Below are 13,140 nucleotides of genomic sequence, written 5' to 3'. Positions count from 1 at the left end.
ACATCCCTCCTGCACCCCACAAACCCCCTGCATCCCTCCCTGCATCCCACATCCCTCCTGCACCCTACAAACCCCCTGCAGCCCTCCCTGTACCTGCATAGCCCTGCCTCCACCCCACAAGCCCCCCGCATGTACCCCCACATCCCTGCTCTGCCTTCCTTTCACTTTGCAGCCGAGGGGCCCCTCATCCCTCCCCACACCCACTAAGCACTTGCCCCCCCAGGACCTCTGCAGTCACCCTGCAGCCCTCTGTGGTCCCTCCCTGCACCTCCACATCCCCCTGGGGACCCCCTGTGCATCCCTGCACCCCTTATCCTGCAGTCCCCCACCCTGCACCTCTCCATGTCCCCCCGTGCACCCTGCACCCCCCAGCACCCACCCTGCACCCACTGTGTCCCCCACTATATTCTGCACCTCCCTATCTTCCCTGTCTCCCTCTCTTCATCCATCCTGTGCCCCTTCACCCCCCCTACACTCCCTGCACCCATCCTGCCCCCTGTGCCCCTCTCTGCACCCACCCTGCACCCCCCTCCCACTCCCCACCACCCCTCCTGCCCCTCATCATGTGCCCCCCATCCCATCCCCTGGGCACATCAGTGCCACGACCTTGACCCGTCCTGGGATCGATGGGGGTGGGGGAGGGAATTCACCCCCCCAGGGCAGAGGGAGCTGATCGTGGGTGCTGCTGCAGGGTGACAGCCCTGTCCCCTCGTGTGCCCCCCCTCCCACAGGGACCGACCTGCCGGTGTGTGCGAGCTGTGGGCAGGGCATCTACGATGGGCAGTACCTGCAGGCGCTGAAGGCAGACTGGCACTCGGACTGCTTCAGGTGGGACCCCCCCCCCGGGGGACAGCGGGGACACCAGGATGGCACTGGGGGGACGCTGCGATGGGGGCAGCAGGATGGGTGGTGTGATGGACGCTGGAATAGATGGTATCAGGGATGTCAGGATGAGTGGTGTCATGGATACCAGAATGGATGGCCCTAGGGACACCAGGATGGCAGCAGGGACACCAGGATGGGTGGTGTGATGGACACTGGAATGGATGGCATCAGGGATACAGGATGCATGATATCAGTGTCAGTCATGGACACTGGAATGGATGGCATCAGGGATGCTGGAATGGCCTCAGGGACACTGGGATGGCCTCGGGGACACGGGGATGCCCCACAGGGACAGTGACAGAGGACCCCCCCCGCGGCTCTGGTGGTGGCACAGCCGTGTGTGAGGCTGTCACGGCGTCACACGCACCCGAAGCATGGCAGTGCATCCTGGCACCCGCGGTGGGTGCCCCGGCTGACGCCTGGCCTGGCAGAGGGCCCTGCTGCCTGTCCCCCGCCCTGTCCCCTCCTGGCCGGTGACAGGGTGCGCGTGGCTGATGTCACCCGCCCCCCTCCCGCCCTGTTTCCTCTTTCACTCGAGCCCTCCCGGCAGCTCCAGCCGTGGGAGCCCCGAGGAGGATAGGGAGGAAGGTCCCGGCTCGGGGGTCGCAGGGAGTGGCCGGGACCTGCCGGGGTTCTGCGTGGGGCTGGGGGTGCCCGGGGTGTCCCCAGGGTGTCCCCCCTGTCCCCGGGGGGGAGGATGCTGACGGCGGTGCTGAAGAAGAGCCGCGTCCTGAGCGCTGGAGCCAAGTGAGTGGGAGTGGGGATGGGAGTGGGAGTGGGAGCGGGTCAGGAGGGATTTTCACCCCGCGGACCCCCGGGGGGCTCAGCCTGTGCCCTCCATCTTTCCCCCCCCGGGCCATCGGCCCCAGCGAAGCCACTGCGGGGCCGCAGCTGGATCCGGCCCCCCCCACGCCACGGGTGAGCGGCTTCCGGCAGCGCCGGGGAGCCCTCCCCCTCCTCCCCATCCTCCCCCTCCTCCCCATCCTCCCCCTCCTCCCGCTGCTCCTCTTCCTCCCCCTCCTCCCCATCCCCATCCCCGCCCCCAGCCCGGGGGATGGTTCATGCTGCGCCATCGGGCGGGGGAGTCCTCGCGCGGTGACATCATGGGGTGGGGAAACTCCTCGCCGTGACGTCACCGCTGGTTGGTGCTTCACCTGCGCGCCCGCCCACGGCTGAGGGGGGACTGCGACAGTCCCCGTGCACCCCCCGGCACCTCCTGCGGCGTGTCCTGCAGCAACCCCCACACCTACAGCAAATCCCATACAGAATCCTCTCTGCATCCCCCCCAACAGCAAATCCCTATAGCCATGCCCTATAGCCTCCCCTCTGCATCCCCCCTACAGCAAATCCCCTACAGGCCCTTTAGCAAATCCCCTACAGAATCCCCTCTGCATCACCCCTACAGCAAATCCCCTATAGCAAATCCCCTACAGCACCCCTCTGCAACCCCACAATCACCCTTCCCCCTTGTAGGAACTCCCCACCTGCAACCCTCCTGGTCCCCTAAAGCAGCCCCCTACAGCAAATCCCCTATAGCATCTCCCCTGCACTCACCCCCCACATCCCCTATGGGAACCCTGCACTTGCAGCCCCCCCTGCACCCCTACAACACATCCCCTATAGTGCCTCCTGCATCCTCCAGCCACACCCCCCCTGCATCCCCTATAGGGGACTCAGCACCCCTGTACCTGCCTGTGCACCCCCAAGACTGACATGCCCCCCCCACCCCCGGGTGCCCCCTCCTGTGGCACAACCCTGTCACCCCCTGCACCCCCCTGGCAGCCTCCGAGCACATCCCCAACCCCTGCACCCCCAAGGCTGGCATGTCCCTGACCAGGCTGCCATGTCCCTCTGTCTAGGGGTTTGTGACCACGTCCCTCTGTCCATGACCAGGGTGGCACGTCCCTCTGTGTGTCCGTGCCAGGCTGGCATGTCTGTCACCATGTCTGTGACCGGTCTGGCACGTCCCTCTGTGTGTCCGTTCCCAGGCTGGCATGTCTGTGCTAGGCTGTCACCTCCCTGCCCCATGTCTATGTCTATCCCAGCTTGGTGTCCCCAGATGTCCCTGCAGCACCAGCTTGCACTGTCACCCCTGGAATCCCCTGCTGCCACCCTGGGGAAGGTGGCATAGGGATACAGTGGGGTAGGAAACAGGGGAAGCAGCTTGTCCAGAGATCCGTGGGGTGGATGAGCACTGGCTGTGCCCTGGGGTGACAACGGGGAGGGGTGACAAGGGTGTCCCTGTCCCTGGCGCAGGTGCTGCGAGTGCGGGGCCTCCCTGTCCCACCAGTACTACGAGAAGGATGGGCGGCTGTACTGCAAGAAGGATTACTGGGCACGCTTTGGGGAGCTGTGCCACGGCTGCTCCGAGCACATCACCAAGGGGCTGGTCATGGTGAGCACTGGGGGGTCCCTGGGGGTCCCTGGGGTGGGACACGGAGCCCTGACCCACAGCCAAGCTCCTGGAAAAGGGTGATGTGGGGAGGGAGTGCAGACCCCCAGCAAAAGTTGGGCTTTGCGGGTTTGCACTTCAGGTGGGACTGAGGGAAGCTCAGGGTGGCGGGAGATGTCCCTACAGTCGTTCCCAGCCTGGTGGCACCTCTGTCCCCACCACCCTGCCTGCCCTTCCCTTGTCCCCAGTGCACCCATGGGTGCTCCCAGCACCCCCAGTGCCCCGGACACGGGGGCTCTGGGGCTGATGGCATCTGCCCACAGGTGGCAGGGGAGCAGAAGTACCACCCCGAGTGCTTCAGCTGCCTCAACTGCCGCACGTTCATCGGGGACGGGGACACCTACGCGCTGGTGGAGCGCTCCAAGCTCTACTGGTACGTGCCAGCCCGCGTGGGAGGGTGGGGGGCACATCCTCTGGCACCCCCCGCCCACCCTTCTCTCCTCTCGTCCCCGCAGCGGGCACTGCTATTACCAGATGGTGGTGACGCCGGTGATCGAGCAGATCCTGCCGGATTCCCCGGCTTCCCGCATCCCACACACCGTCACGCTCGTCTCCATCCCCGCCTGCTCCGACGGAAAACGCGGCTTCTCCGTGTCCATCGACCAGGGCTGTGGCACCGAGCACCCCCGCACCGTCCGTGTCCGAGAGTGCGTCCCTGTTCCCCTCTGCCACCCTGCCCTGCCCGGGGCTGGGCCGTCCTGGGTCCCCTCTGCCACCCTGCGCTGCGTGGGGCTGGGCCGTCCTGGGTCCCCTCTGCTGCCGGGATCCACCCCAGGGACGCTTTGTGGGGTGGGAGGAGGAGGGATGGGGTCCTCATCAGCCAGGGGTGGCACATCCCCAGCTGCAGGGAGGTGTTGTGGGACCCACGCTGATTTGTCCCTGACCGTCAGGGTGGCTTGGGGGTGACATGGTGGCAGTGCCCCTGGGTACCAGGCTGGCACATCCCCAGGTGGTTGAGGTGGCTCGGGGGCACTTTGCCAGCGTGTCCCTGTCCAGGAGGAGGGACCTGTGCCCTGCATGTCCCCATCTAGCAGGGGTGACTCGAGGGGACCACAACTATGTGTCCCCATCCCAAAGGGTGACTCATGGGTGTTGTGACAGCATGTCCCCACATGGCAAGGGTGACCTGTGGGTGCCATGACTGCGTGTCTCCATCCAATGAGGGCATCATGGCTGCGTGTCCCCAACCAGCAGTGGGTGACCCGTGGGCATCTTGCCTCCACATCCTCATCTTGCAGGGGTGGCTCGTGGGTGTGGTGACTGTGTGTCCTCAGGGGTGACTCGCAGGGGCCGTACCAGGCTGTCCCCTCCCCATTGGCTGGTGTGGGGTCATGGGCAGTGTCCTGGCACGTCCTCACTGCTGACAGTGGTTCCATGTGTCCCAGCACATCCCCACCAGTGAGGATGTCAGGGAGGTGACCCCGTGGGCAGTGTCCCAGCACCCTTCCCCCATGACACTCTTGGGGGTCTGACCCTGCTTCCTCTGGCCCCCCAGGGTGGACCCAGACTGCATCAGCCCTGACATGAAGAACTCCATCCACGTGGGCGACCGCATCCTGGAGATCAATGGCACCCCCATTGGCCACGTCCCCCTGGATGAGGTACAACCCTATCCCCTGGGAATACCCCCCAACCAGCCCTCCTCCTCAGCATGGCCCCAAAACCACCCCGCTATCCTTTTCCACCCCCAGATCGACCTGCTGATCCAGGAGACCAGCCGCCTGCTCCAGCTGACCATCGAGCACGACCCCCACGAGCCTCTGGGCCGGGAGCCGGGCTTGGCCGGGAGCCCCCTGCCCGCCCCGTGCAGCCCCCTGCGCTCCCCGGCCCCCCCAGAGCCTGCGGCCATGCGCCAGCGCGCCGTCACGTAAGGCCACCACCTCACCCCCTGTCCCCTTGGGGTCCCTCCTGGAAGCTCACCCTCTGTCCGTCCCACAGGAGGAGCTGCAGCACGGACAAGTCCCCAGGCTCGGGCTCCGTGGGCTCCCCCGCGTCCCAGCGCAAGGACATCGGGCGCTCCGAGTCCCTGCGCGTCGTGTCCCGCGCCCACCGCATCTTTCGCCCCTCCGACCTCATCCACGGGGAGGTGCTGGGCAAGGGTTGCTTCGGCCAGGCCATCAAGGTGGGGCTCATGGCGCAAGCGTGGGGGTTTGGGCTCCCCAGGGTGCGAGGGGGGGCTCTCCAGAGGCGGGGGGGGCTCAGTGCCTGCGCTCCCAGGTGACACATCGGGAGACGGGCGAGGTGATGGTCATGAAGGAGCTGATCCGCTTCGATGAGGAGACACAGAGGACCTTCCTCAAAGAGGTGAGTGTCCCCTTTCCTTAACTCCCCTTTCCTTAACCCCCTTTTCCTTTAACCCACCTGGTTTTGGGGAGGGACACGAGGGATGGGGCTGTCCTGTCCCCTTCCCCACCTGATGTGGGTCTGGGCACAGCACGTGGAGTGGGGTGTCCAGGCACTGCGGGTGCAGCCCTGCCCACAGCAGGGTGTGGGTGCCTCAGGGTGTCACGGACATGGGGGGCGTGGGGGGTCTCCTGCAGGTGAAGGTGATGCGCTGCCTGGAGCACCCCAACGTGCTCAAGTTCATCGGGGTGCTGTACAAGGAGAAGAGGCTCAACTTCATCACCGAGTACATCAAGGGGGGCACCTTGAGGGGCCTCATCAAGAGCATGGTGAGCACTGGGGGGACAGGTTGGTCCCCCAACCGCCCCACAGCGGGGCTTGGGGACCCCTCTCCTCTTCTGTTCTGTGGTAAATCCCCCCTCCTGCTCCTGCTCCCCAGGACAGCCACTACCCCTGGAGCCAGCGGGTCAGCTTCGCCAAAGACATCGCCGCCGGCATGGTGGGTGTCACCGTGGGGGGGTGGGTGTCACCGTGGGGGGGGTGGGTGTCACCGTGGGGTGGGTGGGTGGGATGGGTGCTGGTGGGCGGGGGGACCGTGGCATGGGGGTGCCCCCAGTCTCAGCCCGTCCTTTCCCCAGGCCTACCTCCACTCCATGAACATCATCCACCGTGACCTCAACTCCCACAACTGCCTCGTGCGGGAGGTGAGTCCCACCCTGGCCGTGTCCCTGGCCTGGCCCGGGCGGGGGTCTCAGCCCCCCCGTGTGACTCCCCTGTGCCTCACCCCTCTCCACCTGCCCAGAACAAGAGTGTGGTGGTGGCTGACTTTGGGCTGGCGAGGCTGATGGTGGACGAGAAGAACCAGCCCGAACATCTCAAGAGCCTGAAGAAACCGGACCGCAAGAAGCGATACACGGTGGTGGGGAACCCCTACTGGATGGCCCCCGAGATGATCAATGGTGAGGGGCAACATGGCCAGCCAGGGCTCTGTCCCCAAGCAGGGGACTCATGGTGGGGCAGGGACAGGCCATGTGTGGTGTGGCCTGACCTGTCTGTCCCCGCAGGGAGGAGCTACGATGAGAAGGTGGACATCTTCTCCTTCGGCATCGTCCTGTGCGAGGCAAGGACCCCTGGGGCTGGGGTCTCCCACTGGGGCTGGGGCCCTCACTGTGTTTGGGTTAACCTGCCCCCATGGCTGGGGTGTCCCCTTTGGGGTTGGGGTGTTTAGAGTCTGCCCTTTGGGATTGGAGCCTCCTACCTTGGGCTTGGGGTGCTCATCGGGTTTTGGTTCCCTCCCCTTGGGATTGGGGTCTCCCCTTGGGAATTGAGGTCCTCACTGTGCTTGGGGTCCCCCTTGGGATTGGAGTCTTCGTTGTGTTTGGGGTGCCCCCTATCCAGGACTGGGATTTGCCTCTTGGAGTTTGGATCCTCACTGTGCTTGGGTTCCCCTTCTTGGGCATGAAGCTCTGCCTTGGGATTGGAGCCTCCCCACTTGGATTTGGGGTCTCCCTGTTCTGGGATCTCCCCCATGGGATTGGGGTCCTCATTGTGTTTGGGGTCCTCCTTTGGGGCTTGGAGGGTCCCCCCCTTTGGGCTTGGGGTCCCCCCTTGGAGCTGACCCCTCTCCTCCCTCCCTTTGCCCCCAGATCATCGGCCGGGTGAGCGCTGACCCCGATTACCTGCCCCGCACCACCGACTTCGGCCTCAACGTCAGGGGCTTCCTGGAGCGCTACTGCCCCCCTGCCTGTCCCCCCAGCTTCTTCCCCATCGCCGTCACCTGCTGTGACCTGGACCCCGAGAAGCGGTGAGGGGCTGCAGACCCCCCTGGGGACCCCACGGGTGGGGGACAGGGCAGGGACAGGGCGAGTGGAGCTGCCACATTGTGTCCCCCCCCCTTGTCTCCCAGGCCGTCCTTCGCCAAGCTGGAGCAGTGGCTGGAGACCCTCCGCATGCACCTGGAGATCCACCTGCCGCTGAGCTCCCAGCTGGAGCAGCTAGACCGAGCCTTCGGGGAGACGCACCGGCGGGGGGAGGGCGGGGTCCCTGCACCCCCCCGATAGACCCCCACCCACCCCCCTCTGGAGCCGCGGGAGAAGGAGCTGCACCCGCCGCCAGCACCTCCTGGGGCTGCCCCCACCCCACCCCCGGGGCTGGACCCCCGGGGCTCCCTGGATGCATCCTCTCCCCCCCACAACCTCTTCCTCACGGGCTGCCCGCCCCGCTGCCCCCACCGCCCCGGGGAGCCGGCTCTCCCCGGGGCCGCATGGCCCTGGGCACCCCCCCACGCCGTAGCTCTGCCCCCGGGGACCGTCCGGGTGTCCCCGTGTCCCCCCCCCCGCCCCGGCTCACCTCCCCTTTGCACACCGGGGGCTGCCCCCGCACGACCCCCGCGGGCCCCCCCGGACAGAGCCGCGGCCTCGCGGCGGTGCCTTGGCTTTCCGTGAACTTGCACTGCGACACAGGAGGGACCCCCGGCTCCCTTGGGAGGGGGCCCACGACCCCCTCAGAGCCCCTCCCAGGGCCTCCCCCCTCCCCCTCCAGGGCACCCTCGTAGCAACGCCCTCGGCCGGCCTCTCCCGCTGCTCCCGCGGGCACCCCGGCCCCGGGGGGGCTGCCGAGCGAGGGGTCCGTGTGCGGGGGACACCCCCGTGGCGTGGGGACAGGCACGTAGCGGTCCCCGCCGCCCCCACGCCCCCCTGCCCCGGGTGGGATGCAGGGCTCATCTCGGTCCCCTCGCCCTGCGGGGGCTCGGAGCGGGTTGCGGGGCGGGGGGGAGGGGGTTGCGCCACGCGGTGCTTTTCATGCTCTTTATTCAGGTTCATTTTTCTGTAAGATATTTAAAGAGAAGAGTTTGTATTATTTTTTCATACGACGTAGCGTTTGCCATTTGTCACTGCCTCGGTTCTGCTTTCCCGAAGGGATCAAACTGTGAAGCCTCTCCGCGCACTTTTGCCCGGGAAGTCCAAGGCGACGCCCCCTCCGGAGGCGGGGAGGGAGCTCAAACTGTGATGTACCCCGAGCCGTGAGTCAATAAATCCTTCCCCGCTCGCTGCCCGGCCTGCTTGGCAATCGCTCACCTCCCCCGGGGGGGCTGGGAGCTCGTGGGGACACTGAGGCAGGAGGGGACGGTCCCCCTGCCCAGGGGTGTGGTGGTTCTGGGCTTGGTGGCACCCTCGGCTCGGTCACCCTTGGTGCTGTCCCCACCCCATCGTGGTTCCTGCCAGGCTCCCCCAGCCCTGTGTCCCCTCCCTGGCCTGGTGGCCATGCCATGGCATGGCATGACGTGCCACCGCTGTCCCCGCAGGGTGGTGACAGGCAGGTGATTGAGCTGAGTGACCACTGGAGCAGCTGTGCCTCTACTGTCCCCTGGGGCTGAGGTGGCCCATGCAGTGGTGGCCCATGGCCCTGCCATGCTGTCCTCTGTCCTTGCCCTTTTCCTAAACCAAATTAAGGTCTCCAAGGTGGGGGATCTCTGTCCTCAGGGGGTGTTGAGCTCTGGAAGCTGGAGAAGACTTGGAACTGAAGGAGCTTGTGTGGGAGGGACAGGAAAGGGACTGGGGGGATGTCCCCAAGGATGTCCCCAGGGATGCTGCAGCTGGGCGAGGAGCCTGAAGGGGTCCAGGGAGCCAGGCTAGAACCTCCATCATCGAACCTCAGGGTTTATTGTTCAGGAGGGACCAGAGGGGTTGGGGAGGTGACAAGTGGCTTTGTCCCCTCCAGGGTGGCTCCTGACTGCCTGTCACCCAGTACCCAGTGAAGGACAGGGACAAACTATCCCTGTCAGTGTCATGGGGCTGTCATGCCACCCTTGGTGACACCACACTGCCCTTGGTGACATCCCAGCGTGCTGGTTCTTTGCTCTGAGAGCAGGATGCTGTCACTCCCTGGGAACACTGGGGACCTGCTGTGGCTGTCACCTGGGAAACCCCACAGTCCCCAGTCCCCTGCTGCTGGGGACCCCCAGCCCTGCAGTGGGAACCCCCACAGCCAGGGGACCTCCAGACCTCCACAGCCCCTCACCCAGCTGGGTGGAGCTGTGGGGTGTGATGTGCCTGGTGGTGCCACTTGCTGGTGGAGAGCAGGGGACCCTCAGTTCCAGGATGGGTGAGCCAGCAGCTGGCCATGGCAGGTGGCCACTCAGTCACCCTCACAACTCATCCCAGACAAAGCCACTGGCCAGGACACCCCTCACCAGGCAGGGAGGTGGCCCTGGCACAGCCCCAGTGTCTCTACACCATGGCTGTCACCTACCCAACCCCTCCCCACGGAGGTTCTTCAGCATCCTGTACCCCAAATCCAGCCACTGGCATGTGTGGCACCAGGTCCTCTGCCAACCCCTGCCCAGGGGCCACAGCCTGGCAGGGCTCTTTGCAGCCCCCCACCCACTGTGGCCTGACACTGGTGTGAGGGGCTCATCCCCCCACTCACAACATCTGCCTGTCCCCTCAACCACCACCTCCCAGGGGGGACAAGGCCACCCAGACTTAGTCACAGGCCACCAAGAGCTGCTACTGCACCCACTGTCTCCCCCAACCAGGTCCTGCTCTGTGCCTGCCCAGGTAAAGTTCTGCCCAGGCCTGACCCCAGTCTGGGATGGTGGCAGAAGGGAGCCAGGTGTCCCCATCAAGGCATTTGCCAAAGGCACTGGTGGCTCTGGCAAGGACAGACTGAGAGCTCTGGGTCCAGTCAGGAGCCATTGGCCACCTGGTTTATCCCCTTCTTCATGAGTGAGTTTGGGGCTCCAGGGAAGAGGAAGGGCCTGGCTTCTCCCAAAATCGTGGCAGAGTAGGCACTGGTGCTGTTGGGACCCTCCTGTGGGCAGGGGGTGACAGGCAGCAGGGTCCTCACCAGGAGAGGAGGTGCTGGGGGCAGTCAGGGCACCCAGCTCCATAGGATGTGTGGAATTGGAAGGGTTCCTGGGGTCCCACCAAGACACCCAGCTCCATAGGTGTGTGTGGAGCTGGTGGGGGGTCACTGGGGTCCTGCTGGGGTGTCCAGCTCCACAGATTCCCATCTCCAGCCGGGAGAAGGCTCACCCACATGGGAGGACATTCCAGTGGTGAGCAGGTGATGGCACTGGCATGCTCTGGAGCCTTTTCCACCTCAGCCCATCCCTCTCTGAGCTGGAGGCTGGACTAGAGACATCTGGGGATCCTTCCCACCCTCCACCGCTCTGATCCACGATCCTGTGCTGGCACCTGGCTCTCCCTGCCCCAGGGCCACCCCTTTGTCCCCTGGACTCAGCATCCATCCTCCCAGCTCAGGACTGGGGACCTGGTGAGGTTCTGGAGTGGCCTGAGCCCTCTCTCCATGAGGGACACAGAGGTGTCACTGTCACAGCCTGGTGTCCCCCCCACCAGCCTGGGCTGGAATAGGACCTGATGGCTCCACAGGGAACATCCAGACCCCTGAAAACCCTGTGTGGGGCTGAGGCCAATGCTGAGGGGGTCAGTACCCACCTGCCTCAGTTTCCCCTCTGCCCAGAGCCGGGGTGTGGGGTACAAGGATGGGAAGCAGGAGCTGTTGCTGCAGCTCCCTGTCCCCCTGTCAGATGTTCCCTGGCTCCTGAGAGATCAGGCTCATCCTGGGCAAATCCAGGCAGGGAAATCCCATGGGACACGCATTCCCACCTCACTTGCCAGCAGTTTTTGTAGGGTCTACGTAAATGTGACATTTATAAACACAGCTCTGGGAATTCGGCTCTCCTGCGTGTCGCTGCTGTCCTGCCCCTCTCTGCCAGCTGGGGGCACGTGGGTCCCATCCCTGACCCAGCTGGTGGTCTTGGGGGACGGAGGGGCCTGGGAGGGGACAGGCAGGGCAGGTCTGGAAAACCTCAGCTCCTTCTGATGGGAAAAATTGCTTCTCCTCAGTCCCGTTCCACCCTCCCCCAGCTGCGGCACAGACCCCTTCCCAGCGCGGCTCCAGGGGAGGTGAGTGACAAGCTGGGAGCTTGGGGTGGCATCGGGGCACTCCTGATCCCCCAGTGCCACCGGGTGCCTGGGGGAGACCAGGAATGGGCAGCCTCAGCTGGTGAGTCCTTGGTGAGGGGTTTGGGGGGCTGGTGGCGTGTGACGAAGGCTGAGCCCAGGGAGGGCAGGGCTTGGGGTGGGACCACCTGGGCTTGTGGTTTTGGGTGGCTGGGACACTGTCCCTGCTGCTGTGCCACCATCCCGTGGAACTCACCTGTGTCCAAACCCCTCCAAGGGGCTGGCACAGGCTGGACATGAGGAAATGTGGACTCCCCACACCCCCAGACCCCTTTACCTTGGAGACAAGGATGGGGAGACACTGCTGTGTGGACTTGGGGTGACCCCAGTGCATGGCTTTGGGGGACTGGTAGGACCCTGGTGTGTGAGTTTTGGATTTGGGAGACCCCAGAACAAGGGTTTGGGGGCTCTTTGCTGCCCTGTAAGACTCGAGCCCAAGCAGTGACCCCTGCTCAGATCAAGGGAAAGAAGCCAAAAGGCAGGAGTTACAACCCAGGTTTTTGGAGTCCACCCTGAGCACAGAGCCCCAAACCCACCTGGACCTTGTGCTGGAGCAGATCCTGGGGTGCTTGATGTGGCTCATCCTCTCCATGCCTTAAAAAATTAATTTATTCCCAGCTCGGAGCCTGTTTGGAGACTGAAAAGCGCAGCCTCTGCCCATCCTTTGGGGTGGTTTTTGGGGTGGCTTTTAGGGTGGACCCTTCAAGGCTTTGTCCCGGGGGATGTTTCCCTGGAGGCAGCAGCGAGGTGCTCCTCTCCCACTGGCATTCCTCGGCCCGGCCACCACCGCGCTGGGAAGCCCCCAAAACTGCATCTGTTGCAACAGAAGGAGCTAAAAATAATCGTTCTCACGGCGGACACAGGGAAGGATCCAAATATGCGGCCTCGGGAGCTGCCAGCAGCCGGGGACGGGGCTGACCCCCTGGCCCTGCCTGGCTGACACCCTGTGGCCTCTGCCACCCCAGATCTTCCCCCACTGACCCTTCGAAGCCCCCCCCAGTGCAACCCGAGCCCCCAGGACCTGCCTGGATGGTGGAGCTCTGCTGAGTGCAGGCAGGGGGAGCAGGCAGAGCAGGCAGGGGGAGCAGGCAGACCCCGGGTGCAGGCAGGGGGAGCTGGCAGAGCAGGCAGAGGGGGCAGGCAGACCCCGGGTGCAGGCAGGGGGAGCAGGCAGCCCCCCAGGCACAGGCATCGAGGAGTTAACCTCCCCACGCCCGCCGGATGCAGCATCCTGGGCTGGGCTCTTTCCATCTTGTTTTGGTTTGGAGGAATAAAAGCTTTGGCAGCAGCGGAGCCGCTTCCCAAAATAACTCGGCCTCCCATGGTAATTACAGAGCTCCGGGCCCCGGTGGCTTCCCAGCCTTGCTGGGACCTGCCGGACGGGGTGAGGGACACCGGGGTGCCTCGGGGACCTTGGGGACCTCTCAGGCTGTGCCAGCCTCCCCTGAGCGTCACCATCGCGTCATCCCCCAG

The 13,140-nt window shown here is 65.1% G+C and overlaps 1 protein-coding gene across 3 annotated transcripts in view; it reads left to right on the top strand.

The window, feature by feature from the left end:
- The window catches only part of LIMK1 (LIM domain kinase 1), a 10,137-nt gene extending 2,253 nt beyond the window's left edge, over nucleotides 1–7,884 (top strand). Inside the window, exons 2-16 of one of the 3 annotated variants that reach the window (XM_027896329.1) lie at nucleotides 732–828; nucleotides 3,142–3,280; nucleotides 3,601–3,710; nucleotides 3,793–3,984; nucleotides 4,833–4,938; nucleotides 5,029–5,204; nucleotides 5,276–5,459; nucleotides 5,555–5,641; nucleotides 5,878–6,009; nucleotides 6,120–6,179; nucleotides 6,319–6,384; nucleotides 6,483–6,639; nucleotides 6,745–6,800; nucleotides 7,327–7,484; nucleotides 7,587–7,884. In XM_027896329.1, coding sequence (XP_027752130.1) covers nucleotides 732–828; nucleotides 3,142–3,280; nucleotides 3,601–3,710; nucleotides 3,793–3,984; nucleotides 4,833–4,938; nucleotides 5,029–5,204; nucleotides 5,276–5,459; nucleotides 5,555–5,641; nucleotides 5,878–6,009; nucleotides 6,120–6,179; nucleotides 6,319–6,384; nucleotides 6,483–6,639; nucleotides 6,745–6,800; nucleotides 7,327–7,484; nucleotides 7,587–7,740 — 1,874 coding nt within the window. In that variant the 3' untranslated portion in view covers nucleotides 7,741–7,884. Of the gene's footprint in view, nucleotides 1–731; nucleotides 829–1,421; nucleotides 1,633–2,764; nucleotides 3,029–3,141; nucleotides 3,281–3,600; nucleotides 3,711–3,792; nucleotides 3,985–4,832; nucleotides 4,939–5,028; nucleotides 5,205–5,275; nucleotides 5,460–5,554; nucleotides 5,642–5,877; nucleotides 6,010–6,119; nucleotides 6,180–6,318; nucleotides 6,385–6,482; nucleotides 6,640–6,744; nucleotides 6,801–7,326; nucleotides 7,485–7,586 lie in introns of those variants that run through there. The other 2 variants (XM_027896331.1, XM_027896330.1) reach the window with 2 other exon arrangements.
- Nucleotides 7,885–13,140: the final 5,256 nt, after the last annotated feature.

Source organism: Empidonax traillii, unplaced genomic scaffold (assembly GCF_003031625.1).
Source record: "Empidonax traillii isolate 1590-97213 ecotype Southwest subspecies unplaced genomic scaffold, ASM303162v1 scaffold492:size733235, whole genome shotgun sequence".
Lineage (NCBI taxonomy): Eukaryota > Metazoa > Chordata > Aves > Passeriformes > Tyrannidae > Empidonax > Empidonax traillii.
This window is presented reverse-complemented; position numbering and strand designations above follow the sequence as displayed.